We start from the raw sequence: 25,840 nt of genomic DNA on the forward strand, positions 1-25,840 counted from the left end.
CACCTGCAACACAGGGTGAGAGAGGGCAGGAGGGTAAAGTCCCCCTGCAGGGATGTTGGGCAAGCAGTCAGTGCCCTGTGCCTGTCAAAGCCTGGTCACTGCTGTCCCCAGCCATGCACCAGCTGGTGCTCCCTGGTCCTTAGGTTGTCCCCCCCGGCCATATGGGGAAGGCAGAAGAGCTGCCTTTCACACCCCAGAAGCCCCATGGGGTGCCTGCGCACCCATTGCCCTGCTATGTTGGGTGCCACACACGGGCCAAAGTCCCAGGAGATTTGTAGGGTGAATTCTCCACTGGCATGTGCCAAACCCTGAGTGGCACAGGGATCTGTGCTGGCAGGGGATAGGCAGTGCTCAGCACTCAGAGATTCAGGAAAGGAGCCATCCCCTCCTTCCTGGGAATTAGCGTTGATGGGGACAGGTACGTGAGAGGAAGGAGGAATTGCACCTCTCTGTGTTTGTGTTGATAAAAGAAGTAAATTAAGAAGCAAAAGCAAACTTATCTGGCACCAGCTACCCAAGGAGTGCCCTCTGTGGGGAATTTCCCCCGCCTGCGTAGCAGCCTGGCCAGGATGTTCCCGGATTAGGGAGGAGAGGACATCCTCGAAGGGCATGGACTGGCCCAGGGGAAGAAGTGACGCAATGCACACTTTTCCTGGCATAACCTTACTCCCTGGGTCCCCTTCTCCTCTTCTTCCTCCATGCCTCAGAGATAAACCATCCCGGGTGCCGACCCAACCCCAAGTGTGCTTTCTAGGCAGCTCCCTGCCCTGATTATTTGTGAGGGTATCAGAGGAGGCGATGGAAGGGCTGTTCAAAAGGCAGCAGGCAGGAGCTGACATTGAACCTGGGGTGTTAATCATTAATTCTGTTCTGGGCAGGACATGGGACAATAACCATCATGGGACAATAACCATCACGGCAACAACTCTGGGTACCCAGTTGAAGATTAATTCACTGCCAGCCTTGGGCGTGGGCACAGGAGCTGGCAGTCCTGTGTTGGGAGGCACAGCAGAGAACAGGGACAGGGATGGGTTGGGTGCAGCAGAAGGACCACCCCCACCCAGCTGGGATCAAGGGGAGAAGCCAAGGAGAGCCCCTTCCTGGGAGCAGTTTGGGCACCTTGGCATTGCAGGACTTTTTATGAAGCAGAGGGTGCTGAAAATTTAGGATCAGTTCCCTGAGCTGGGATGCAAGTGGCTTGGGCATAGCATCACTGACTCCCTCCCACACAGGGAAGGGGATGGGGTCAGCACACCCACCATCCCTCTAGTGCTGAGATCTCTCCATCCTAGAGATCCTCTGGATCTGTTATCCTGGAAGAGTGGCTGGAGGGTGTTTCCTTCTATCTGTGGGGCACAGAGGGACTGATGTGCCATGGGAAGAGTCAGCCTGGAGCTTGTCTCCCACCTACCAGCCCATCATCGGAATACGGGGATTCCCTGCTCCCACAGCAGAGAGATGTCTGGCAAAAAAACATAATGCATAAAAATAAACACCACCAGAAATTATGCAAAACTCCCCACCCCCCACAAGCTCTGGAAAGGTCAAGTTTCATGCCAAAGCTATTTTGCTTTTGTTTAATTATCAGCCAGCTCCTGGGAGGTGGAGCAGCCCAGACAGGTTCTCCTTTGTAGGGCTGCACAAAGCCAGGGAGGCCGGGCTGGGGGGGCTGCAAGGGGCTGGGTGAGACCTGGGAACCACAGCTCGGGCAGCACGAGCTAAAGCTCAGGGGGCTGAGCTCTGGGAACCAGGGGTCAGGCTTCCCAGAGAGGGCAGGTGACAGGCCAGTCCCCGAGACAGCTCCTGGCCAGCCAGGTACGCTCCAGCACCAGCGGGCTGTGCTAGGAAGGAAGTGAGACCCCAAAAAGCAGACATAATGGGGAGCGACCCAGCTCATCTAACAAGCTCCCAGGGACTGAGCCCCTTGGGCAATGAGCCTTGGCATCACCATCACCTGGGAGCGATGAGCTGAGGTTCTCCATCAGCCTGGCACAGGTGCTCCCCCTTCAGAGGGGTTAACCTGTTTCTAGCACCGAGACTCCACTTCAGGAGGGGAGGCCCCTATGAACACAGCAGTTTGCACACACTGTCTCCTCGAGGTGGGCACTATATGGTGGGTGTCAGACCCGAGCCCCCATCACTCTGCAGGGCTCTGTCCTAGGGCAGACCCAGCAGCTTGATCCTCCCCTTGCCCGTGGTGCCCTGGCAGCGGCTCAGCACCAAAGGGTTTGGGCAGGAGGCAGTGGGGGAGGCTGCCAGGAGGTGAGAGACCCTCCAGCATCACCAAGCCAAGCCCCTGGGGCCAGGTAAAAAGCTTCTGGCAAGGGCTGTGCCCCCCCCCCCCCCCCCCGAAAGCTGTGCCTGGTCCTGAGGAAGGGGTGGCAGCCCAGCCTGGCTGCAGGGATCAGGCAGGGGAGCAGGAGGCAGCCAGTCTGGGATGCAGGTTGCAGTCGGTCCATGCTGGTGGCTGACACTCTCCCACTGCCATTTCATTTGGGTCCTGTAGTCTCTGCCCCAAAAATGGGTACATCCCCAGTCCTCCCAAGGCTACCTGCCCCATGGGAGCAGAAATATGGAATGGTCACGAGGGTGATGAGTCATAGTTCTCAGGGGATCAGTAGCTGGAGGTGTTGAGGGAAACAAGGGGGCTGGTCACACCAAGCAGTCGCCAGGCAGCTCGTCAGAGTTTCCATAATGAAGATTAAAGTGATAAAGCTTGAGGAGGGAACAGCTCATAAACCTGTGCCAGTCGCACTGGCACCGCATGGCACTGCACGGAGGACCTCTGCTGGCACAGGCCCAGGGCCACCGTTAGCCCATGGCCAGGCCTGCACTGCACAGGGGACAGGAGTCTGTCCTTTCCAGCCCCAGCCCACACATGAGGCCAGGCAATGGAACACACGAGGCTCAACAGCTTTGCAACGTTTACTCCTGAAAAAATAATTTGATTCAGAAAGCGGCAAACCCTGGTGCTGCCACACCCCCAGCCCTGCCATGGCTGCCACCCCGGAGCCTTGCTGGGGGAATGGGGAGGAATGGAACAGCACCCAGCAGGCCCAGCAAGGTGTGCAGAGAAGGGAGATGATGCCCACCAGTCAAGTCCTGCTGTCGCTGACAGCAGGGACCCACAGCCCCCTGGTCACTGCAGGGTTGGCACCAGAGGAGAGGGGAACTTGTGTTTAGCCATTCTCTACCCCAAGGACCACCCTCCCCAGCCCCAAGAAGAGCTGGGAGGAAGCCAAGCCTGAGCCCTGCCAGAGAAGGGAAAGGGGGCTCCTTTATTTTGAGGGGGAAGAGAAACTAGGCCTTGGGATGCTAAGGAAAGGGTAATGGTGAGCCATGGAAGTTTTTCCAAAGCAGGGCATGGGGAGCGAGCTACGTTCCCCAAAAAGAAGCCAAGTCCCTTTCCCATCACTCTGAAAAGACCTTTTACCCTGAGGGTCAGCACAGGGGCCACCTGCCCACTGGCTGCCAGACTGGAGTCCCTGTGTTGAGGAGGGCAGAGGAGGGCAGAGTGAAGCCCAGACTGGTGCTGCAGACTCTGGGATGTCACCCTGCACGCTCTTGTTCCCCTCCTGCATCCAACCTGTTCCTGCTGCCAGGGCAGGCATGCAAGGACCAGAAGGGTCAGAGTCCCTGCAGTCACACTAGAGCTGCACTGGGATCACCTTGGCCAAAGAGGTTTCCCTGGTTTGCAACTTTTCCTTCCTATTGTGGGCAAGGGAGGAAGGCAGGGAACAGAGGATGGAGCCAGGGGGACAAGAGACAAACCTTCCATGACTGCTCCTGCACAGGCTGGGGGCTGCCAGCTCTCCATGTTGCTTTCCTGTTATCCACCCCCTTCCCAGAAGCAATAAATAAATAAGTTAGTGTGTAGTGTATGTAGACCCCAATGCTCAGTTCACAGTGAAAAAATGAAGGGGAAGAGCCCCTGTGACCTCAGGGAAAGGGCTGAGCAGCAATCTCTTGCTGCATGGATGAGATAAGGAGGTGTACTGAGCAAGGGGAGCAGGACTGCCCCCCAGGTACAAGGGGGGCATTAGTACCAAGTGTCTGGGAACAGGAGGGGACCCTGGGGTCCTTCCTAAGGCAGGGAAGGGGGGACAGGAACCTCCTCCCTCTCCCTCTGCATGAGGGGTGTACCACAGCAGGACAGCCAGGCTGCCCATCCTAGATCGGCTCACAACTTCCCTGCTAGCAACGTACCACAGTCAGGGTGGGGATTCAGGAGAAGGAATTCCCTCTGCCTTCAGCAGAAGCAGGAGATAGCTGGGCAGGGAAGAGGGAGAGAAAGGGTACAGTACCACAGGCAAGGTCCATGTCAAAGTGCAGCATCTCTCACTCCAGAGGACCCTGGCCCATCCTGCCCCTGCAGCCAGGGGCACGGCCAGTGGCTGCTCCCATCTCGCTCTGCAAGGCACTTTCGCCCCCTCTCCCACAACTTGGGGGGCAGGGCTGCTCCCCACAGAGAAGGTGGGTGAGGATGGTCTGAGCTGCAGCACAGTCTGATCCCCTTCCATCTACAGTCATCTCCAGCTTCCAGAACGGACAGCCCTCGTGCTGGGTATGGGGTGTCCCTGACGTGTCCGCAGCAGGTCCAGCTCCTCTTCAGCATTCCCTTTTGCCCGTGAGCTGGGCTGCACCAGTACCTGCAGCCCACAAAACAAAACCAGTGTGCAGGAAGATATCCAACCCTGCATACAGTCTTCAAGGTGCATCCATCGTGCAGGTAACAGAAGAGGTGCTGGAATATCCCTTTTTCACCACTGTGATCACCATGGGGCACACAGAGCCAGCCAGGCAAGAGTTAATAAATACCACCCAGCTGGCAGGCTGCAGCACTTGCACCATGCTGCCTTCTCAGCACTTTGGGGCCAAAAAGGGGAGCAGAGGTGTTTCTTGAGGCCCCCTCTAGGCTCCAGTTGAGCATCTCCTTCCTCCAGCCTTGCCCAGCCAGGGGGCAAAAGGAGCAGCGTTAGTAAAGCGTCTGTGTTAAAAAACGAAAGTTCCTGGGATGGGGGTGACGTATCTACAGGGAATGACCCTGTCCTGTGCAAGGGAGAGGGAGACCACAACAGGGGGCTGGAGGGAGCCCAAGATCTCATTTTGCAGCCCCAAACAGGAGTCCGTATCCAGTCACCAGCCTCCGAGAGCTGCTGCCAACTCTGGCTCTGCACCGTGGGGGTCTCTGTCTTCCCCCAGTCCCCTTCACTTCCAGCTGCCAGTCTCAGGTCTGCTCTGCTGCTGCAACCGCTGGCACTGCCACTGCCCCCTCCTCCTTGGCAGGGGGCTCCATGTAGATTGGAGTCACTGATGAGGGTTTCTTGGACCTGCAGGTGAGGGAGCTGGATGGGAGCAGGCAGGGGTGGTGGTCCGCCTTAGGACCCCAATTCCCAACAGCACTGCCTGGCATGATCTCCTTCCCACAGGGACATCCTCCAGCCCTGGGAATGTATCCTGTCCCTCCTCCCACCACACAGACTAAGAAAGGGGGGGTGATGTCCCACCAGGATTGGGCTGGGACAGGAGTGGATGATACAGTGTGCCAGGCAGGGGACAGTGCCATGAAGATGGGGGATTACTCAAATTGTTGTGTCCCTGATACTCACGAGTAGGGGGAGGCAGGGACCCCCACCACAAGGAAGTGGTTCTTCTTGCGGAAAAGCCGCCACAGCCCCTTGTGGTTCCCACGGACATCCAGGTCCCAGATGTGGAGGCACTAGGATGGTGGGGTGGGAGGAAGAGGAATCAGAGCCTGGGGACAGACACCAGGGCCAGGCGTCCCCTGGCATGGGAAAAGCCACCACCCCTGCCCTCACCAAGGCAGTGCAAAGAGGGCAGCACCCCCCTCCAGCCACACCAAGAGCTTTAACATCACCCAGGGACAGCAAGAACCCACTTGTTGAGCTGCATCGATGCCATGGGCAATCCCATGACAGCCAGGTCAGATGCAGAGATCAGCGCAGGCCTGAGGACAGGCCATGTCAGGGGCCTCACCTTGGCAAGCTGAGTCCAGGTGGTGAAATCTGCTTCCTGCTCCATCCTGATGAACATGACGTAGACCTTGCCCTCCGTGTCGGGCACAAAGGAGTCCTCGCAGGGATTCTTGCTGTGGTCCAAGACCTCAGCCTCACTGTGGAAACAGAACAGGGAGTGAGAAGGGACCCCACCTCCTCCCTATTCCCATGGCAGAGTACTTCAGACAGGCACCAGGGCTACCAGGGCTACCTCCACCCTTCTTCCTGTCCTGGTTGGTTCACCCACTGTGCCCTGTGGCCTCCTGACTTTCCTGTAGGCACTCACCCCAGGAGCCGATGAATTTCAGTCTCATAGGCATCCTTCCTCAAGCTGTGGGAGGAGGAGAGAACACAGAGATCAGGGCAGAGTCAGGCACTTTGATAAGCAGGGAACACACAAAATGATCCAAATTCAAGACTGCCCCAGTGTAATACTAAAGGTAGGTTGGAACTAACACATGGAGAGCAGTGACTGCCACATATCCTGGCGATGTGGTAGCAAAAACATGACCCTTCAACATATCCACCTGAAGCACAGGGAAGCCAAACCCAACCTTGCATAAACCAGTGCCAGGATTCCCCAGCAGAGGCCAGTGTGCTGATGCAGGAGGTTATGGCTGTTCCAGAAGGAAGGGAGACAAGTCCAGCACAAGGAGATAAGGGTCAGGTCAAGCAACTGTTTCATCAAGATCTCATTCATTCTGACCAGTACTCACCTCTCCACATTTTTAAGCTGGACATTTGGAACTGTGTTGAACTTGTGCTTCTTGAAATAGGCTTCCTGGGAGGAAGAGAGAAGGGAGGGAAGGAAAACCGCGTTCGATCACGAGTCAGCAGTACTTGGGCATGACCTCAAGCATCCCCACTACCTAGGAAGGTGTCTGAGTCAGAGATCAGCACCAGGACAGGGCTTGGGGACCACAGGAGGTCACTCACGTGGAAGTAGCCGTTCATGTTGAGCCCCACGATGCCGAAGTGGTAGGAGCGTGAGATGTCGGGGATGATGCACTCCCGGCCCTTCCGCTGCTCAGGCATCCGCATCCACATGTCCCAGTCCCAGAGCTGGGGAGGGGAAACTGCCACTCACACTCAAGTTTGGGGACATGATTAGGTACTATGGCCATCCAGGGACCTTTCTGGGTACCCACACCAAGTCCAGCCCCTTTGGCCCCTGCCTCTCTGGGCTGCTCCAGCCAGCTCTGTGGCTGGTTATGAGCACCCAGCATGTCCCAAATCCATTCTGCTTGGGCATCCTTCCCAGTTCAAGCACAAGGATAGCCCCTCCAAGAGCTGTGCACACAGGGACTGGGTGAAGGTCAGGGTCTGCTGATAAGCAGAGATGGGGTGCAGAAATCAGGGTCCCTTAGGGTACTCACCTTCTCAGGGGTTGGCCACTTTGGCTCCAGCTCATCCTTGTACAGGCTCTTCCGGAGCACCCATCCCAGGCCTGGCATGGTCTCCACACGATACAGGAGTGAGGGGTCCTCAGCTGTGTGCTCATAGCCCTGCAATGTTATGGAGACTGTTCAGCACCCTGAATGTACCCCTACCCCACCAAAAAGGGAGATATTGTGTTCCACTGAGAACCTCCGTGGAGACAGAGAAGGGACCAGCCAGTGGGAAGCACATGGCAGGGACAGGATGGTGATTTGCAGGGGCACTTTTTTCAAGAGTCCAGGGCTGGGGAGACAGACCCACTTAGGATGCCCTGCTTTAAAGATGGAACCTGGACCCCAGACAGACATGGGAACAACACGGGGCACAGGTGGCCCTGTTCCACCATCCTTCCCTGACTCACTTGGTCGTTCCAGGCTGAGATGCAGTACAGGCTCTCGTCCTCCTCCAGAAGGTGTATTGATTGGCTCAGAAAGCTGAGGAAAGAGTTGAACAGTCCGTAGTCAAACATCCTTCTACCATGTAAAACAAGGCGAACTCTCCACCAAGGGATGAGCCACCCCCAACTGCTGGGACTACTTATCCCAACTGGTGGGGAGGAACACCTGAAAACAAGCTAAGCTGCATCTCCTCATGGGGAGGGGACAACATTGTCTCCTGCTCAGTCTCTCCTCCTTAGGGAAAAACAGGAGCCCAGTTAGACACTGCCCCTGTTCTCTTGCTATGGGGCAGCCCCAACCATATATGCACAGAAAGGATCAGTGTCCCCAAAAAGCAAACCAGGAAGAGATCCCTGACCCTGAAGTCACTCTGCACTGAGTGCCAGGACAGTGGACTCAAGACTCTATGGGCAGAGCTCAGTTAGGTTGTTGCCTGGGGACTGCTCAGCCTCAGACAAGTGAGCTACAGCATGGCAGAGATCTGGCCTCTCCTGAGCAGCCAGAGAGCTCCAGGAAATGGTCTGCCCACACAGAAACCCACAACTTTACCTGAAGAAGTCAACAGAAATGTCAAGATCTTCCTCCAGAACCACAGCAAATTTAGCTTCCTGTAGGGCAAGGAGAATGTCAGAAGGATGGAGACAGACAGGACAGTGCAGAGATAGACAGTGTCCCCTGCCTGTGCTGTTCCCTGCCCCTGAGGACTGATTCCAGCTCCCATGAGAGGGGATCACAGATGCCAGGGACAGCCTGCACTGTAGCAGTCACACTCACCGGGAACAGGCTGAAGGTTGCAGTCAGGCTGGCTTTGTAGTGCTACAAGAAAAGACATCCATTGCCTGTGTTAGCATCAGCCTGGCACAGATCTGGGCCTAAGCCTGCCTCCTCAAATGCTATCCCAGGTCCCTGGAAATAACTGTCCCAGGATTTCGAAAAAGCTCTCTCACCTGGGAAACTCTAGCATTTTTAATGCTGATGGGAGTGTGCTGTATTCCTGAGAGGCCAAACAGCTCCACGACATCCATTGGCTCCTGCAATGGGAAAGTACAGAGCTCATCAAACATGTGGGTCATTCTCCCCACCCTCTGCCAGTGTCAGGTCCCCAGGACAAGAATATCCTTGCACATGGCTGTCTTCTTGGGGCAAGTGAGGCTCAAAATGATGCTGTGCTGTAGACCCTGCAGCACAGAACTCACCAAACCCTCCTGGTCCTGCAACTCTTGGGTATCGCCATGAGTTTCTGTTACCCCTGATAGTTTGCAGACCCAAAGTTGTATCCAAGAATACCAAATTCCCAGTCCCCCATGGACAGTGCAGAAAGAAAACAGGTACAGCCAGGAACACCTAGTAGCTGCTTAATGGCAAGACCACTATCAACTCAATTTTCTCTCACAGTTGCCAAGAAAAAATCCTTCTGACCAAGCACATCTGCACTGGGGCCAGAAGTAACTCATATTTGGGCTGACATATCTCTGCCACAAGAAGGACCCACCAAGGCCTTCTCCATCCCCTTACTGTGCATCCCACCTCCAAGCCACAAAAGAGAGGAACTCCCATTGTACCAACCAGCACCAACCCCCCTGTCCCTGGTATCCACCATGGCAGCATGAGCATCCAGGCTGCCCCCTCGTAGCTGAGGGATGCTGCTCCAGTTGCCATGGCAATAGATGCTGCTATCTTTAACCACTCTGATGTGGTACAGCAAGAGTCTGCATAAACAAACCAGTTCCCCCAGCCCCACAACCTGGCAGTGGTGGGAGAGGCCTGTAAGGGAACAAGCCTGTTCCCTTCCCTGTCTCCATCACAAGGCAACCAGGCAGTAACTCACCAGATGTTGCAGAGAGGAGGTCTAGCAAGCTCCTGAGACCTACTAAGACCCTACATGCCTGCCCCAGACTTCATTTCACTGCAAGAGAGCCAAGACTTGCAGTAGGATTCTCCAGGGCTTTATAAGGTTGAGCTGAGAGGAAGGTCTTTCCCTCTAAAGGGCCAGTTCTCCTGCACCTCGTCCCAGCTTTCATGAGCCCCCAGCTTTGAGCCTTGTGAAAACACACTGTTTTGGGCCTCTTCACTTCTTACTGAGAGTGGAGCTGGACAGGCATGGTTGGACTGGTTTGTTCCTCTTCACACGAGGGAGCTGGACAGGTGGTGTTACACCCAGACCCTGCCCAAGGGGCTGACGATGCTCATCAACTGAGAAAAGAGGATGGGGAGAGCCCAGCATGACCACCTCACCTCATTCCTGCACAGCAACCCCTTTCTGACATGGAGACATCAACTCTGGGCTCTGGGCAAGGCCAAGGCAGCTTTATCCACAGGCATGGCTTGGCTAAGCTGACTTTGCTAAGAGCGGGTGAGGAGCAGTGTGACACACAACAGCAGGAAGGGTGACGGGGCTCATAACCTGCCACCCACCAAGGACTGGGCCAGAACCTCATACTCTCAGCTGGGGGACCATGGAGCTGGCTTCATGGATCTCTGGGAATGCTCTCACCTCATAGTAGCCATCGATGAAGACTGTGATCATCTGTGGATTGACGCCCTGAGCCGACAGCAAGGAACGCAGCATCCTGGGGAGAGAGGGAGGGGCCTGAGAGCAGCACAGCCCCGGTGGGCACAGGCCCTTCAGCAGAGGGCTATGGATCCCTTGGGATGGGGGAAAGTGTGCATGATTAGGGAACAGGACCTATTGCCCTTGGGCTCTTCACTTTCCCATGGCCAAGGACCCAGGGAACTGCCCAAGCAGGTTGGCCCATGCTGCTCATGCAACCTCAGGAGGCAGCTGGATCCTGCCAGCAGGAGAAAGGGAAGGGCCTGGGCCATGCCTGGTCTTGTAGTGCAGAGCAGAGGAGCCCCCTGGAAGTGCTTACCTGTACAGGTAGTTGGGCCGGTTCCCTGCAATAACAGCTACAGGCACATCAAAGACTTTATTGTCTTTGAGCTGGAAGAGAACAATGTGTGTGAGTGGGGTGGGAGAGGCTATGCCAACCACAACGATGCTATGATTTTATGGCACTGAGGGCAGGTTCCAAGGGGAACCTGCTGCTAAAACAGCAGAGCTGCATAGTCCTATCCTTTAGTGCAGGACCACACCAACCAACCAGGACACCACTCAGCACTGCTGGAGATCCTGTCAGCTTCTCTCCTTCACCCCACCTCTGCCCCAGCTCCCAAATCAGAGTCTGCATCCACTCAGAGACCTTTGTCTGAACCCTTCAGCACTGGGCCAAGGACAGCCCAAAGGCCACAATAGCTGCTCCATCTCCAAAGGTACAAACTCTGCTGTTTACACTGATGTCCCCAGAGCCAGCATAAGCTGGGGGCTCAGGGCAAGGGAACTCCCTTTCCCCAGTATCACCTGCCCCCATGTATCCACTTTACCTTTGCCAAGGCTCTGGGCTTGCCCAGGGGCAGTTTGGAATACTCAGCTGGTGCTTAAGAGCAGGGCTCTGCACCTGAGCTGCAAAACACGCTTGGTCCGGCCCAGCCCTCCCTCCTGGAGCTTTCCCTGAACACTCTGCCCCGGCACTCACTGGATCAGGGTTGAACTCAATGGGTGTGGGGTCTTTGCAGCTGCAGACGCTGCCATAACCTTCTACTTTGCTGCAGAACCTCTTCCGGCGCCGGTTCAGCTCCGTGTCGGGCCAATGGCACTCAGCATCTGGAGGCACCGAGGAGCAAACACAGACCTGTCATCCCCAGGGCCTCACCTTGTGTGCTCCAGGCTGTACTATCACACACAGGGCTGTCCCTGGGCTCAGCCACCACCGAGCCAGTCCTTGGTACCAGGAACAATCAACACTTCTGGATGTTGGATACAACCACAGGAGCCATTAAGAGCCCAACCCCACCTACGGCCTCTCTGAGCAGCAATGGGCTGTTCAAGGCCAACAGTCAGAAAAGACCAGACCAGGTCTGGTTTGGACAGGTGACAAATGTCCAGACCACATTCCCACTTCTCCGTCCTCACCCTTCTCAACAATCACACATGGAATTGCCAGGAAGGCAGGCAGAAGGGAAGCTGTGTCCATTTTTAAAGTTACCACCACCATCTCAAACAGCCTTAAATCCATCCTGGGATTTTGCTAACAGACCCACGGCTTTGACTTAAAACCAGGCAGCAGGCAGACGTCTCCCAGAGATACCACAGAGCAGACTGCACTTCCTACCTTCCACGGATGTCAGGTGAACTTCTGTCTTCAGCAGTACGGGGTCACCCCACGTCGAGAGGGCAGGTGACTTGGCGTGCTTCTCCCCGTACACTTCCCCTGGAGCAGGGACACAGGGTCAGGACTGTCTGGAAGGGCCCATCAAAGCATGACCAGAGGTTGGGTGGCAGCTTGGCACCTTTTCCCATTGGCCTCTGGCAAATTGCTGAAGGAACACTTCCATACTCTCCCGACTCCCAGGAATGGAGCTGCCACTCTCTGTGACTTGCTCATACAGCATGCTGGGGACAGGCTGGGTTTGTCTTCACCTGGCTTCTCCCAAAAAAAGGAGCCACAAACCCTCTCCCAGCCTGTGCAAGACTCACCTCCCTTCTTCCCCACAAATGTCCACATGTCTCTCCAGCTCAGGAATGGCGCAACTTGGCTCCCCAGGCTTTTCAGGACACTCTTGGCTGTGTCCTTGAGGTGAAAGGAGCCTTCATCCTGCAAAAAAACACAACCCTGCTGCTGAGGTGTGGCTCCTGACAAGGAAAGTCTTCCATCAATAACAAAGAAGTAGAGGGCCCACTCCTACCCTTCAACCAGTTGATCCTGAAACCTTCAATGTCTCTGTGCCACTAAAGCTGCTGGTGGCTTCATCATGACCCACAGGGAGGTCAGAGGAGTCATGGACTCCAGTTCCCTTGAGACTAAAATGTTCTTAAGCAGGGCCTCGTGTTAAGCAACACTTCACACAGCTAAACCTGGAACCCTGAAGCAGCACAGTGCTGTCACACAGCAGCCCAGAGCCAGCACAGTCCACAAGACCTCTGTAAAGCCTGGAACTGGGAGACAAAAGGATCCCACCACATCCTGGTATTTCCTCATGTCCGTTCTCCACCTAACCTCTTGTTTATTGCTGCAGGCTCTGACACATCTGCTTTTTGCTCTCCTGCTTTGCAGGACACACAGCAGTAGCTGCAGCAACAAGGGAGGGCAAGAGGGCAAGGGAGGTGATCCAGCCAGGGAGTCGCAGCCCTGCAGAGATGTGACATTTAGCACTGGGAATGCCTGGTGACATTCAGAAGGCTACTGCCCAGATGAGCTTCAGGGCATCCTGACTCAAGATGACTTTTCCTTTTGACATGAGGGTCACATACCTTAATGGTGAAGATCAGGATTCGGCCCCGGGCAACCATGTTGAGGAAAAGTACCATGGCTTCATCTTCATGGGGAGAGTAGGTGTCAAAGACCCTCTTGGCCATCACATGACCCTATTGGTATTTAAACATCAGATGCATCTTAAATACCACATGGTACCGACACACAGAATTATGGAAATCTGCCCTGGAAGCCTCATTCCTTGAGCAACACAAGGAGTGGCTTTTCCGGTATGCCAGGGACTTAATCCCCAGTCAAGCTCAACCCTCAGGCCTTTGGGACAGCATCACCCAACCTCACAACTCCTCCCCTGCCCACTCCCCAGGGACAGCAGGCAGCACAAGGGAAACCCCGACAAAAAGCATTCGGGGACTTCCCTCCTCAGGCACCCAACATCAAGAGCAAGGACAAACTGCCCAGTCGGAAAGACAAATGCAGACACGTGGGGATGCTTTACCGTGGCCTGATTTAAGACGATGACGTGGATCCCTCTTCCCTGCTCCCGAGCCTCATCTTCCAGGACCTGCAAGTGGATTAAGTGATGAGAATCATATGCCAAGACCTCTTCCTATTGCCTGCCCATTCGGCACAGCAGAGCCCCCAAGCAAGGGTCAAGTCTCTCTCCTGTGATGTTTTGGCTTTGCCCATGGCACTGGTGGGTGCCAGAGCAGAAGACAACACAGGAGAATAATCCTGGAGTCCCAGAGGCAGGAGGGGGATCCACTCCTAACCTCCTTGCCACTGAGCTGCTCTCACCACTGCTGTTTGCAGCTTCACCTGTTCAGCTTTATTCACCCCCTGCACACAGGGACAGCACTCCCGTCCCTTACCGTTGTCCCATCCACAGCCACGTAGACCTTGGACCGGCTGGAATACACCTCGACATCCAGGACCTTCTTGTTGTTGACAGGGTGCCTGGGGACCTCCACGTTCAGCATCTCATCATCTACAGCGGAGAAATGCCCAGTTTCAACCAGTCTTGCCCCTGCTCAGCCCAGCCAGGCCTCCAGAAGGTCATGCCCACCAGGCATCCCAGCCCAAGTAGCCATGGGAGGGATGGCAGGCACTGGGAAAACACAAAATGGCAACAGGTCTATCCCCACACAGATCCCTACAGCCAAATGTGCCAAAGCCTCCCAAAGACAGACTGGTAAGGAGGACAAAGTTTTCTATTAATTTTTATTAAACCCACATGCACAGATCTATCTTTTGTGTTGTAGCTGGTCACAAATTAGCCCTCACTTTAAGAAATTACTTCCCTCCCTCCAGTTTCCTTGCTTCCAAAGCACAATAGGATGCTGCCGCTCACCGTAGTCCTGTGCAGACTCCTCTTCCTCCTCATAAGCAGCTCTCCTGGTATCCAAGATCAGCTTGATGTTCACGATCACAGTCACAAGCAGGAAGAGGACAGCACCTGTCTGCAATGCAGGACGCTTTGTGTTAGCAATTTGTAAGTAACAACCCACTTTGGCAGGGGCTGCAGGGCACCCCAAGGAGATGTTGCAAGGGATCACAAGCATCTGTCAATTCCCCTGTTTTCTTCTGGGGAAAGCAAAGAGAAAAAAATACAGGTGACCGAGTGTTATGGTGAAAGGCATTCATCAGCTGGAGAGCACTACCTTCTAGTTAGGTGAGAATTAACCCACTTCCAACATATCCCTGCTTCCAGATCTGTGAGCAGATTCCTGTTAAAATATTACATCAAGTTTGAGGACCCCTGCAGGCAAAGAGTTTGGTAATTCAGAGATACAACTCCCAGGATAACCTTAACTTCTGCCTCTCCTGCAGCATCACTACTGTCATCTGTCCCCCTGCGACGAGAGGATGCACGCCGGGTATTCAGAGGAGAGGAGATGCTGTGCAGCTAAAACAACCAAAGGGAAGAAGCTGAGGTCTGCTTTCAGGAAAGAGCACTGTACCACAGGCTGCAGAGAACAGCCCACAGCTTTACTATCTGCAGCAAACTCCAATGCAACCCACGTGGTTGCTGACACAGAGGGCTGTGGGAAAGTCCAGGGGCTGTGGAACAGTTCATAAGAACCCCTGTTGTGACCATCACCATTGCCCATGGCCTTGTTGTTCTCAGACCAAGAGGAGGTGCAAAAGACTACACCACTTCTACAAGCACCTGTTTTTACTTAAATGCATCTTGCTCCTCTCTTCCTCAATGTCAGCCTTTTTCCTGGTATTTGGACCCAGTGTAAAGCAGAAACTGCTCCACCCTAACAGGGACCCTGTTGAGACGGAGCCACACAGGAATACCTGGACCACAAACATCTCACGCTGGGAAATAATCTACCTTCTGCAAGAGCAGGTCTGGCCACAGCCAAGAGGATGGTCTTATGGCTGCAATGCTGGGCTGGGATGCAGGACTGAAAGGTCAGACCTCAGCTGAAACAATTTGTCTTTACTTGAGCCAGGGAGCTTTGTAACCCAGGGCCCAGGTGCTGATTTGTGGTGGAAAGGTGACAGTAGCACATGGTGGGTGGCCACAGGGCTCTGCATGGGGACAAAGGCCCTGACCAGTAGCTACAGTCTGCCCTAGGGCTGGGGAACAGCTCCAGCAGGGAGCCCAAAAGCTGTCCTGGACAGTCAAGAAGCGAGGGAAGGCTTTGCCATTGGATTAAAGACACAAAGTCCTGAGCAGCTGTTACCCTTAAAGTCAACACTGCTGCAGGGCTCCACCAACAGCCTCCATGCCACAAGGGTCTGTCCAGCTCACAAGGGAGCCCCTACAGAGGCCCAAATGTGACTGATATGTGTTGCTGACAGATTCACCCCATGGCCCAAAAGCTCTGGCCCCTTGGCCCAGCCCTGCTTTGGATGTACCAGGTGGTTTCCAGTTTCAGCCATGCAAGCTCAGGGTCCTACCAACCTCCCTGGAGCATCCCAAGGCTCAGCATGGAGATGTCACAGCAACCAAGAGAGAGGAGGGGAGAAGTTGGTGGAGGCTGCTCATAACTTGGTCCCCTGGCAAGGGGTGCTCAGTCAGGTTTTGGGTGGTTTTGAGACTCTTCCCTTGCCCCTCAGCCCCACAACAGCTTTCTTCCTAGAAATTTGTGCTTTTTCAGCTCTAGGACCCTTGATTCTCTGCAGTCTGGTGTGGGGTTGGGATCACACCCAGGCCTGCCCTTGGTGAGAGGCACTAAAAGGATTCCTGCCCTGTCTGTCCAGCTACTGCCTCAAAACTACATGTTGCTGCTCTCACTGCCAAGCAGCCAAACAGGTTCAAGGAGCAACTGGGGAAAATGGAAAACCAGCAATAACACAACACGATGATATAAATGTCACTATGGCATTTTGGCTTGTTAATTGGCTGTTGACTCAGGAGCATGAGCACCTTTTGGGATCTGTGCACAGAAAGCTTTTAATTAGGCAAGAAAAGAGCTGTGGGCTTGCAGCGAGGCAGGAAGGCCACCTTCCCAACCTGCCCAGATCTTCACCCTGCTCAGTGCTGGGGATGTGAGGGAGCACCCCAGTGACCAGAGGGAATAAGTCAGCACTAAGCAAGACCAGCAGCCCGGTCTAGCAAGGCTGACCCAGCCAGAGCTGCTGATGGAGACTCAGATGCTGCAGACCCGGCTGCTCCATACCCGAATCCCTGGGTTTACCTATTCTAAGCCCAATTTTCATTTGTTTTTTAAGCCACAGCAGTGCCACAAAAGACAGAGATGACAGCAGGCAGGCTCTAGCCCGTTGCCCCAGCATAGTGAGCAAAATCTGCCTGAATGACCAGACCCATTCCCAAGCCTTGAACATCCCATCAGACACAGAACTGAGCAATCTCCTTCCCCAGCCTTCATCCTCCCAGGCACGTGCAAAACCCTCCCCTGCTCCCTCCCACAGCAACCAACTGCCAGATTTTATGAGCTTCTCTCAGGAAAGGCACCTTTTCTGCTGTTTGCTGCCATGGGGCCAAACCATTCCTTACAACCCCAGACACCCTCTAGGACCCTGTCTCTGCCAAGGATTAGCACAAGCAACCAAGCCTGCAGCTTTCCCAGACGCCAGCTGCCTCTGGGGCATGAGATCCTGTTACAAAGCCCTATTTTCTCTGTCCACCTGTCATGCCCTACGCCACGCTTGGTTTGCAAACCAAACAGGCAAGAATGGTTTCCCTCTACAGGCTGAGCCCTGCAGCACTGGGTCCAGAGCCAGGAGGGGAGGAATCAGCCAGGTTTCTAGCTGAAAGACTCCCAAGGCCACCTGGATAATTGTGTCTCCTCCCATAGCCACTCAACAGGTCCCTTTGCAGCTGAAAGGAGGTGCCAGACACGGCAGGCCCTTCCACACAAAGGCATTGGAGGGAGCAAGCTGGGGAGCAAGCTTCGTTTCCCCAGCATGTCAGGTCACCCACACTGCCAGCAGACCCACTTCCAGCCATGGAGCTGCTTCATAAATTCGTAAATCCCGTGGATTATCCCTCCTAATCCCCCAGAGGTCTGCGGGTGACTCACCTGGCACAGCTTCCGCAGCGCGCGCTGGTTCATCAGCTTGTACTTCCAGGCCAGGTACCAGCTCCGCTTCTTGTGGGGCTTCACGGCGGGGTTGGGCTTCCACTCCTCCATGGTCCCGGGGGCTGGCACGGGGGCAGGGGTCAGGATGTGTGCTGCTCCACTCCCGTGTCCATCGGGGCTCCCTGCCAGGGTGGGATGGGTGCAGGGTGAAGGAGGGGAGTATTTTCAAAACTCCTCCCTGGCAAAGGCAGCGCCTGGCACAGCAGTGCCCACGAACAGCACTGACTAAAAGCCCCTGGAAGCCTCCCTGCCTGCCAGCACTCCCACCGGGAGTGATGCAGGAGGCCAAGACTGTGAGCAGGGCGATGGGAAGCCCCTGAACCCGTGTGCCGGTGACAGCCCCTGCTCCAGGCCAACCTGGAGGCTGCTGGGCCCACTTCCTTGCTCCGGGAAAAAAAAGCTGCCCAAAGGCAGGAGCTGGCGACAGGCCCCGGACCCGCAGGAGCGATGGAGGGGCCGCCACTGGTCGCATGTGCCTGTGCAGAGATGCACCCTCCCCACGCACAGCCCGGGCGCGGGGAGCAGCGCCAGGAATGCCCTGCTGGAGCCCCAGCACCCTGGGGCAGAGGGGCCGTGCCCAGGGGAGGCCAAGCCTCGCGGGGAGCAGCCGGGCCCGGGGGGGACGCAGAGCCCCGGGGGAGCCAGAGACCCGGCCGGAGCACAGCGTCCCCCAGGAGCACCAGCGACGAGCTGGAGGCACCGCAGCCGCCCGGGGCGGGGGCCCAGAGGCTCTGGGGGGAGGGGGGTAGCGAGGGGCACCGAGGAGCTCTGGGCGGGGAGGGAGAGCCGGGAGGGCGACAAGGAGAGCCCGGGGGGGGCCGCAGCGTGTGTGTGTGTGTGTATGTGTGTGTGCCGGCCGCGCTACTCACGGTCCGCGCGGGGAGGCTGAGGCGGGGCCGGGCAGGGCCGGGCAGGGCTGGGCCGGACTGGGCTGGGCTGGGCCGGGCTGGGCCGGGCTGGGCCGGGTTTGGCTGGGCCGGTCCGGTCCGGTCCGGTCGCAGAGGCGCCGCCGCCCCGCGCACCCTCCGCGCCGCTTCCGGCGCCGCAGCGACACCGCGTGGGCGTGTCCCGCGTTAGCCCCGCCCCCCGCGCGCCGCTCTGCCCGCCCCGGCGGCCCCTCGGTGGTTGCGCGGGCGGAGGGGGCGTGGCACGGGGAGGGGGCGTGGCAATGGGCGTGCCCCCGGCGGGCGGGGCGTGGCCGCGCGCGGGCCGCGGTGACAGCGCGGCCGCCACCGCCCCACCCGCGCATGGAGGGCGGCGGGGAGGCGCTGCCCGCCGACCTGCGGGACCTGGCGGGCAAGGTGGGACGGCGCCCGCCCGCCGTGCTGCTGCGGGGGCTGCGCGCCGACACCGCCCCCGCGCCGCCCGCGCCGCCCGCGCCGGCCCGCGGCGAGCGCTCGCCGCTCGCCGAACGCCTGCGGACGCTCCGCCTCGAGCTGGTGAGTCCCGCGGTACCGGGGCCACCCCCGGGGACTGGCCGTCCTACTCTGGGGTCACCGCATCGTCCCCACCCCGGGTAGCGGCTTGCCGACCCCGGTGACAGCGCGCTGCGCTCTGCCGGCGTTTTGGGGAACCCTCCCTCCGCCCTTGCTCTTTGCAGGTTGACAGCCCCCAGCTCAGCCCCCTTCCCCGGCCTTTCTCTGTCCCCCGGCGCACGCAGCATCTCCCGCCGGGCTCTCGCGGACACCTCCGCCCACCTCCGTCCTGCCCCCTCACCCCGCGCACCCCCGGGTTGTGCTCCCGCGGTGTCCCGGGGTCGGGATTTAGGGCAGGGACCTTCGCCAAGGGCATGGTGGCGGATTTTCTCTCCCCCAGGTGTGACCCCTTGGGTGACAAGGCAGAGGCACGGCTGGGAGCTTTCCCGGGGTCCGGTTCCTGCTGGGGCGTCTCGGGTGGCTCGTAAAGGGTTGGGCTGCGGTGGGAGCCTTTCCCGGGGACCGTGGGAGTGCCTTCCTCGCCTCCCTCTCTCGTGGAGGGAGCAAATACGGGCGATGCCTGCGCCTCCGGGAAACGTGGCGAGATTGGGCAATGGGTTCAAGTGCAGCTGGGGGGAGGGACTCTCCCACGCATGAACATGCCGAGCGGGTGGGAATGAGCATCGTTTCCATAGGGAAACAGGCTAAATACGCCCGCGTCCCTGCCTGCCCCTCGCGGGGCTGGAGCACCACCCAGCCTGCACCTCCACTTCGCCGGATTCAATATTCCCATCGGTGCAGGAGCTTTCATCCTCCCTCCACTTTCATCCTCCCTCCGCGCCGCCTTCCAGGCTGCACCCTGACCGGGGGAGAAAGGTCTTCGGGCCCTGGGTTGTTCAGAGGAGGAGGAGGAAGAGGAGGGCAGAGTGGTGTCCGCCCTGCCCCGGTGCAAGCAGGCTCAGCCCATGGCCAGCAAGGCCTGGCTTTGGCCGGGCATTATTCACCTCAGCTCAGAAAGGCTCTTCCTTGCTCTGCCCTGGCTCATCTCAACGGCCAGGGAAGAGGTGGGGACACCTGACACCCAGGTCAGCAGTTTGGGGATGGCACCCAGGTGCCAAAACTCAGAACAGGGTTCCCCTCATGTCCCCATCCCGATGAACAGGAACCAGAATTCCCCCTCCTCCCCTGAGCAGCAGAGACCAGCAAACACAATGCTTAGAGGATAAGCTAGCCTGGAAGTGGGCGGTGGGAGGAGAATTCAGCAAATTCCCACTCTTGCCTCCTGGTCTGAGGAGGATAATTTATCCCTAGGGCTAGATGTATTGAAGGGAGAAGGTGCCTGCAGGTTTCCTAAGTGCTGAGGAGGGAATCAGGACCATATCTGCCCCTAGAGAGTGTGAGGAGGAGTGTGACAATCCCCTGGACAGCTGCCCTTGGTGGGAGGTCAGTGCAGTGAACTCCTTCAGTGCATCTGGAGGAGTATAGAGAGCAGCCTGTGCTAGGTCTCCTCCCACGATAACCTTGACTTGCTGGAGAGGGGGTTTCTTGGAGTGCAATGCGGGGGTCGGGCTGTGCTGAACTAGCAGCAAACTGGGGGGCCAGCAAATAGTATGGAAAGCTGGGAGTGTTATCCCACCCTCTGCTTTTGGGGTGGCTGGCTCCCCTGACACCTCTGACAGCTACAGTTCTGCACGAGGCAGAGAAAGATGGGGAACCCCCCCCATCAGGGGTTCCCAGCCTCCTCCTCCCACGTCGTCTCCCTGCCAAGGCCAGATGCTTTAGCAGTGCGTGCAGAAAAGTCCATTGTAGGCAGTTTTTTAAATAACTTGCCTAGAAAGGAAATTTCTGCACTTGGAAGCTGGCTCCTGCCCCAATCCGGGCACATCGCTGCTACTTTTTATTTAAATTCACCTTGAGGGGCGTGGGGGAGGGATGGGGGCTTGGTGTCAGGTCTTTTACAAGTCTTTGACCCTCTTTTTGTGTCGTCTGGAGTGAGAGGTGTCACGTGCCGAAATCCTGGCTGGAGTTTTCCCAGGCTCCTTCCTTGGATGCTTTCGTTGCTGCTCTTGCTGTGGGACCGGAGACGGGGGTCTCAAGAGACTGTCGGGTCACCCGTGGGCGGGCGAGTGACTCCAAGGGTACCGGATGCTGGGGACCAAGCACTGTGCTTAAACGTGATCCCAGGGGATGGCTTGGATTTCTGTCTCAGCTTGCCGATGCTGGGGACAGGATGTGTTTGTGAAGGAGTCTGTGGGCATCCACAGCTCCCAGGCTGCCTGTACCTGCCTTGCAGTGGGTTTTTCTCTCTTTCCCCCCGTCGTTGCCTTATTCCCTTTCCTGGCAAAATATTTGCGTCCCGCGCAGGGGAAATCCAGTGGCTTTTGGCGGCCAGTATCATACAGACAGGAATGTCTTGGCACACGGGGCTCTCCGTTAGGAAAACAGATGTTTCTTCAGCAAATGAAGTTTGCGAAGAGCTTCCCCAGGCTCGGAGGGGCAGGAGCCGGCAGGGCAAGTGCTGTGATCAGCAATGCCTGTCCTCTTCGTCCTCCCGTTTTGGGAGTGATTTGGGTCTCCAAATCTTGCCGTGTAACTTTGTCACCAGGCTTGGTTCAGACCCTGGAAGGAGAGAAGTACCGGCATGAAGGGACCGGCCTGGGGAGGTGCTGATGGTCCAGCCAGACCCTTGCCCTGATCCATGCTTGATCCTTTTGCCCTGATAGCAGCCTCCCAGGGCTTGCGGGATGCCCTGGGATCAGATCTGCACCCAGTACCTCCAGTTCCTTGCTTACTCCCTGTTCCCATAGGAGATAGTGACATAGATGCCCTGGATTTATTTCCCTGAGGGGGTTGGTGGCTGGTGGGAATCATAAGTAGCTGGTTGCTGATGGTTGTGTCCCCAGGTCTTGGACAGGATCCCCTGGGATGGTTCCCTGCAGGGTGTTCTCCCATACTGGGCTCTTCATCAAGCAGCTCAGGAGACCTGTGGCCGCTGCAGTGACACCTCTGCCAGGGTGGGTTGGGACTTGGGGCCCTTGGCCACTGGGGTCACCTTGGTCCCCTCAAAACCCCCATGCTCTCTATCTCCCCTCCAGGCCTACCTGCGAGCCGTGGATGTGAAGATCCTGCAGCAGCTGGTGGTGGTGAATGAGGGCATCGAGGCGGTGAAGTGGCTGCTGGAGGAGCGGAGCACCCTGACCAGCCGCTGCAGCAGCCTGGCCAGCAGCCAGTACAGCCTGGTGGAGAGCCAGGAGGCCTCGCGGCGGGGCAGCTGGGACAGCCTGCAGGACCCCAACGACAGGCTGGACAGCATCTCCGTCGGCAGCTACCTGGACACCTTGGCCGATGACATGGATGAGTATTCCCAAAACGCTGCTGAAACTGCTGCTGCATCCACATCGGGCAGAGCCCTGGCCAGGGCGGAGCAGGATTGGGTCAGGATCGACCCCGAGAGGGGTCTTGCAAAGCAAGAGAAGGGCAAAGCCGAGCACGAGTGGCCCCACGTGGACCTCTCCCCTCCTGGGTTGCCCCCGGATCACCGGTTTGCTAAGGAGCCCCAGGTGGCCAACGGGTATTTGGGCCAGCAGCCCCCCTCCCTGGAACCAGGCAGAGACACCAAATCACCATCGGGGGCTGGAGAGAGGCTGGGGAAGGGGAATCTGGGTGGGAAGGCTCGGAAAGCTGAGGCTGACTTTGAGAACTGCAAACTCAACAGCAAACTGCACCTGGAGTATGATGCCCACTGGCGCTGGCTCCAGTCTCAGGATGATGTGACATTCTTATAGCCCATGGCTTTGCCTTCCCAGTCCAGCTCTCCCAAATGCCCATTCTGCTTGATTTGTCTGTGCTTGGGAGAGTTGGAGTGGCAGGAGAGGGGGGGACAGGCTGGCTTGGTGGTGTTCCTCTGATCGCTCCAACACTGTTTGGTGATGCAGCCATAAGGAACAGGGTGCCTGCCCTGCAGCAAATTTCTGGGAGAGGCAGGATGAGGTGGGTCCTGGTAAATTTAATCCTTTGCTCTGGGGTGGTGCTTGCAGGTGGCTGGACACTCCTCTGTTGTCCTTGATGGTGGTGGTGGGGAAACCTGGGACAGTGGGACTCCTGGGACCTCTCCCTCTAATCCTCAGCCTCTTGTCTGCAAAAACTGAGGACCCTTTCCTCAAAATAACTACACAGAGAGGACAGGAGACGCTCCCACACATCCACAACTTAGTGGCACCAGCATGCTCTGTGTGGGGCAGGACCATCAGCAGGGCATGACCTGCTGGATCTGCTCATTTCCGTCATCATCTTCAAGGCCAGTGTCCATCCAGGGCAGAGTTGACCTGGAATTTGGCCCTAGCAATTGGTGGATGCTAAAACCCCTTCCCTGCAGGTGAAGCCCTGCCTGGTTTAAACACCTCTGTGAAGCCAATCTGAAGGGGGGCTGGGCAGCCTCTGTCCAACAGCGCAGACTTCCCAGCGTGATGACACGAGAACGGCAAAGCATTGGGTGGGAAATGGAGATCCAGCTCTCCCAGTTTGTTTCTGGACTGTCTCCCACCTTGGGAGCAGTCCTGCAGAATCCCCAGGATGTGGCAGCATACGGGCAGCCTGGCAGAGCCTGCAGGGCTCAGGCTCAGAAAGGCTCCTGCTTTCCCTGACGCACTGTGATGGTGGTGAAGGCTGGGTTTCTCCACCTGTGTGATGAATGTTGCCAGGTCTCTGCCTCCTACCAGCAATCAGAAGCATGAGGCTCCTGGGCTGGGGTAGATTTGCAGTGGCCCTGCCCCAGAGACATCAACTCTGTCTTTTTAGCCTTGGCTTCTGCCTGTGCCTTTTGCTGTCCACCCACCACGCCTCCCAGCACACCCCTTGCTGGCTTGCAGAGCATGGCTTGCAGCTGGAGCTGTGTGAGAGCTTGGGCAGGACCTGCTGCCTTCACCAGACAATGCAGGGAAGAACCTAAGCATCCTGCTTCGAGGAGCTGGGCTCTTCCACTCTTCTGGAGTGTCCTGACTTCAGAACCCGTGGATACATCTGTCCCCAGAAAAGGGCTGTGATGGTTTTGCTCTCACCACGGTGCTGTTGTTCCCTTGCCTGCATGGGTCGCAGCTTGGATCTTTCCTTGCCAGGGTGGTCATCAGAGGAGAGTGGACATCACCTCATGATGTCAGTGGGAAACTAAGAGAGGGCAGACCTGGCTGTGACTCTTTCTAGATGCGAGATGTGAGCTGGCCATGGTTATGAAGGTGTTTGGCTGCACAACAGGTTCAGATTGGTGTCTCTGAAGCAGCACCTTCAGTGGAAACTGCCCTCTGTGCTGAGACCCCCGAGCACCCTCCCTTCCCCTGCAGATGGAACTTCCCCGATGGACATGGAGAGCAGGACAACATCCAGAATTCCCAGAGATGGCACCTGCTGAGGACTTGGGGGAATCCCAGCAAACTGGGACTGGATTGCCCTATGCAAGCACCCGTCTGCCTGCCCTGGAGCAGCTGTGCTTGGCTTGCTGTTGCCTGCGAGCTCCCTGGGTAGCTCTGCTGCTGACACCGACCCACCATGTCCCCCAAGGCTGGCTGTCCCCTGCTTTCCTTCTAACCCTGCATGCAATGCATCAGCTGAGGGTCCCCGGGGGAGACGGGGTAAGTCCTCCAGTGCTGTTAAAATCATTCTCAACAAAAAATATCTGGCCTAATAAATGTTAGTGTTTCTCCCAGGCCACGCTGTCGGTGCTTTGCTGAGCTTATGGGTGTTTCTAGAGGAAGGGGAGAGGCTCTGGGCTGGAACACCCTGGAGCCACTGGCAGGCCTGCAGGAGGGCAGGTTTAGTCCCAGTCCTGAAACAGGCACAGAGCAAGTGTCTGGGGATTTTTTCCTTCTCACATCGGGGTGGTGACACATAAAAGTCATGCTTCCTGAAGCAGCTGGGTACCAGCACACATCTGCTGGGAGCAACATGCTGGTGAGACTGTTTTGATCTCAGCTGAACTATATGTCCAGCTACAAACATCAGCTTCACCCCTCCTGCCCCAGATTTCCAAGGAAGATCTGTTTAGGTGTTTGCCAGCCCTATGAGCTGTGCTGGAGTCTCTGTTTGCTTCCCTGTGTTCTGCAGTGGCAGCCTTGGCTCCTGTGGCCTCCTGTCCCCAGGAAGTGCAGCGTGGATCTGGGTGTAGAGCAGAGACTTCTCCAGCCCAGCTGGGGCGGGAGCAGCACAGCTCTGATATCAGGCTGTTGGGATTTGCTCCTGGGTGGATCACTTTAAAACCCCAAGAGCCGGTGCTCATGCAAACATCAGCTTTTCCAAAGCAAACGCAATCGGATTATCCGGGCCTGCCATCCCAGCCTCAGCATCCCTTCCGGCTCACGGCTTTGACACTGTGAGCTTTTGCAAATGGGGAATTGGCTGCTGGAGCCAGCAGAACTCAGCAGGATTTCCCAGTTTTCTGCTGGGCTGAGGTAAAAAATAGAATAATGAAGAAAACCTTAGAAATAAAATGCCCAGCCCATTCCTCTTCCAAATCTAGACCTCAGCAGTCAGACAGCTCTGTATCGCCTCAGAGGAACTTTTGCTGGGACTCCCCAGTCTGGCTTACATCAGTTCAAGGTGCCCACAGTCCCAAAATCTGTGTATCCCCCAAATCCCAGCCCTTGAAGCTGGAGGAGTGGATGGGACCTCACGGTTTTCCTGCCATCCCTTGCTCTGCCTCTGGGCTGCCTGGATAAGGGGTCACCCCCTCCGGGCTTTGCCCAGGCGCAGGCAGAG

At 56.8% G+C, this 25,840-nt stretch overlaps 2 protein-coding genes across 3 annotated transcripts; one reads left to right on the plus strand and one right to left on the minus strand.

Moving 5' to 3' along the window:
• Nucleotides 1-2,907: 2,907 nt before the first annotated feature.
• Nucleotides 2,908-19,422, minus strand: POMGNT1 (protein O-linked mannose N-acetylglucosaminyltransferase 1 (beta 1,2-)). Of its 2 annotated transcripts, none has more exons than XM_027747183.2 (22): nucleotides 19,404-19,422; nucleotides 17,619-17,800; nucleotides 14,471-14,579; nucleotides 13,992-14,107; nucleotides 13,619-13,684; nucleotides 13,161-13,274; nucleotides 12,387-12,504; nucleotides 12,022-12,120; nucleotides 11,386-11,513; nucleotides 10,723-10,793; nucleotides 10,347-10,422; nucleotides 8,800-8,883; nucleotides 8,627-8,668; nucleotides 8,402-8,460; nucleotides 7,816-7,888; nucleotides 7,394-7,522; nucleotides 6,954-7,079; nucleotides 6,734-6,798; nucleotides 6,304-6,348; nucleotides 5,998-6,133; nucleotides 5,610-5,719; nucleotides 2,908-5,330 (listed from the first exon to the last, which is right to left on the minus strand). In XM_027747183.2, exons 2-22 carry the CDS (start codon nucleotides 17,727-17,729, stop codon nucleotides 5,228-5,230), a joined length of 1,980 nt encoding a protein of 659 aa, XP_027602984.1. In that variant the 5' UTR covers nucleotides 17,730-17,800; nucleotides 19,404-19,422; the 3' UTR covers nucleotides 2,908-5,227. The 2 variants fall into 2 exon arrangements, with proteins under 2 accessions (XP_027602984.1, XP_027602983.1); XM_027747182.2 differs by lacking the exon at nucleotides 19,404-19,422 and adding an exon at nucleotides 18,548-18,583.
• LURAP1 (leucine rich adaptor protein 1) lies at nucleotides 18,876-24,794 on the plus strand. Its single transcript, XM_027747184.2, has 2 exons — nucleotides 18,876-19,117; nucleotides 22,189-24,794. The coding sequence occupies exons 1-2, from the start codon at nucleotides 18,926-18,928 to the stop codon at nucleotides 22,876-22,878; spliced, it is 882 nt and encodes a 293-aa protein (XP_027602985.1). The 5' UTR covers nucleotides 18,876-18,925; the 3' UTR covers nucleotides 22,879-24,794.
• The last annotated feature ends 1,046 nt before the right edge of the window (nucleotides 24,795-25,840 follow it).

The sequence above is a fragment of the Pipra filicauda genome, unplaced genomic scaffold, assembly GCF_003945595.2.
Source record: "Pipra filicauda isolate LSUMZ 115617 unplaced genomic scaffold, ASM394559v2 scaffold36_size6622888_pilon, whole genome shotgun sequence".
NCBI lineage: Eukaryota > Metazoa > Chordata > Aves > Passeriformes > Pipridae > Pipra > Pipra filicauda.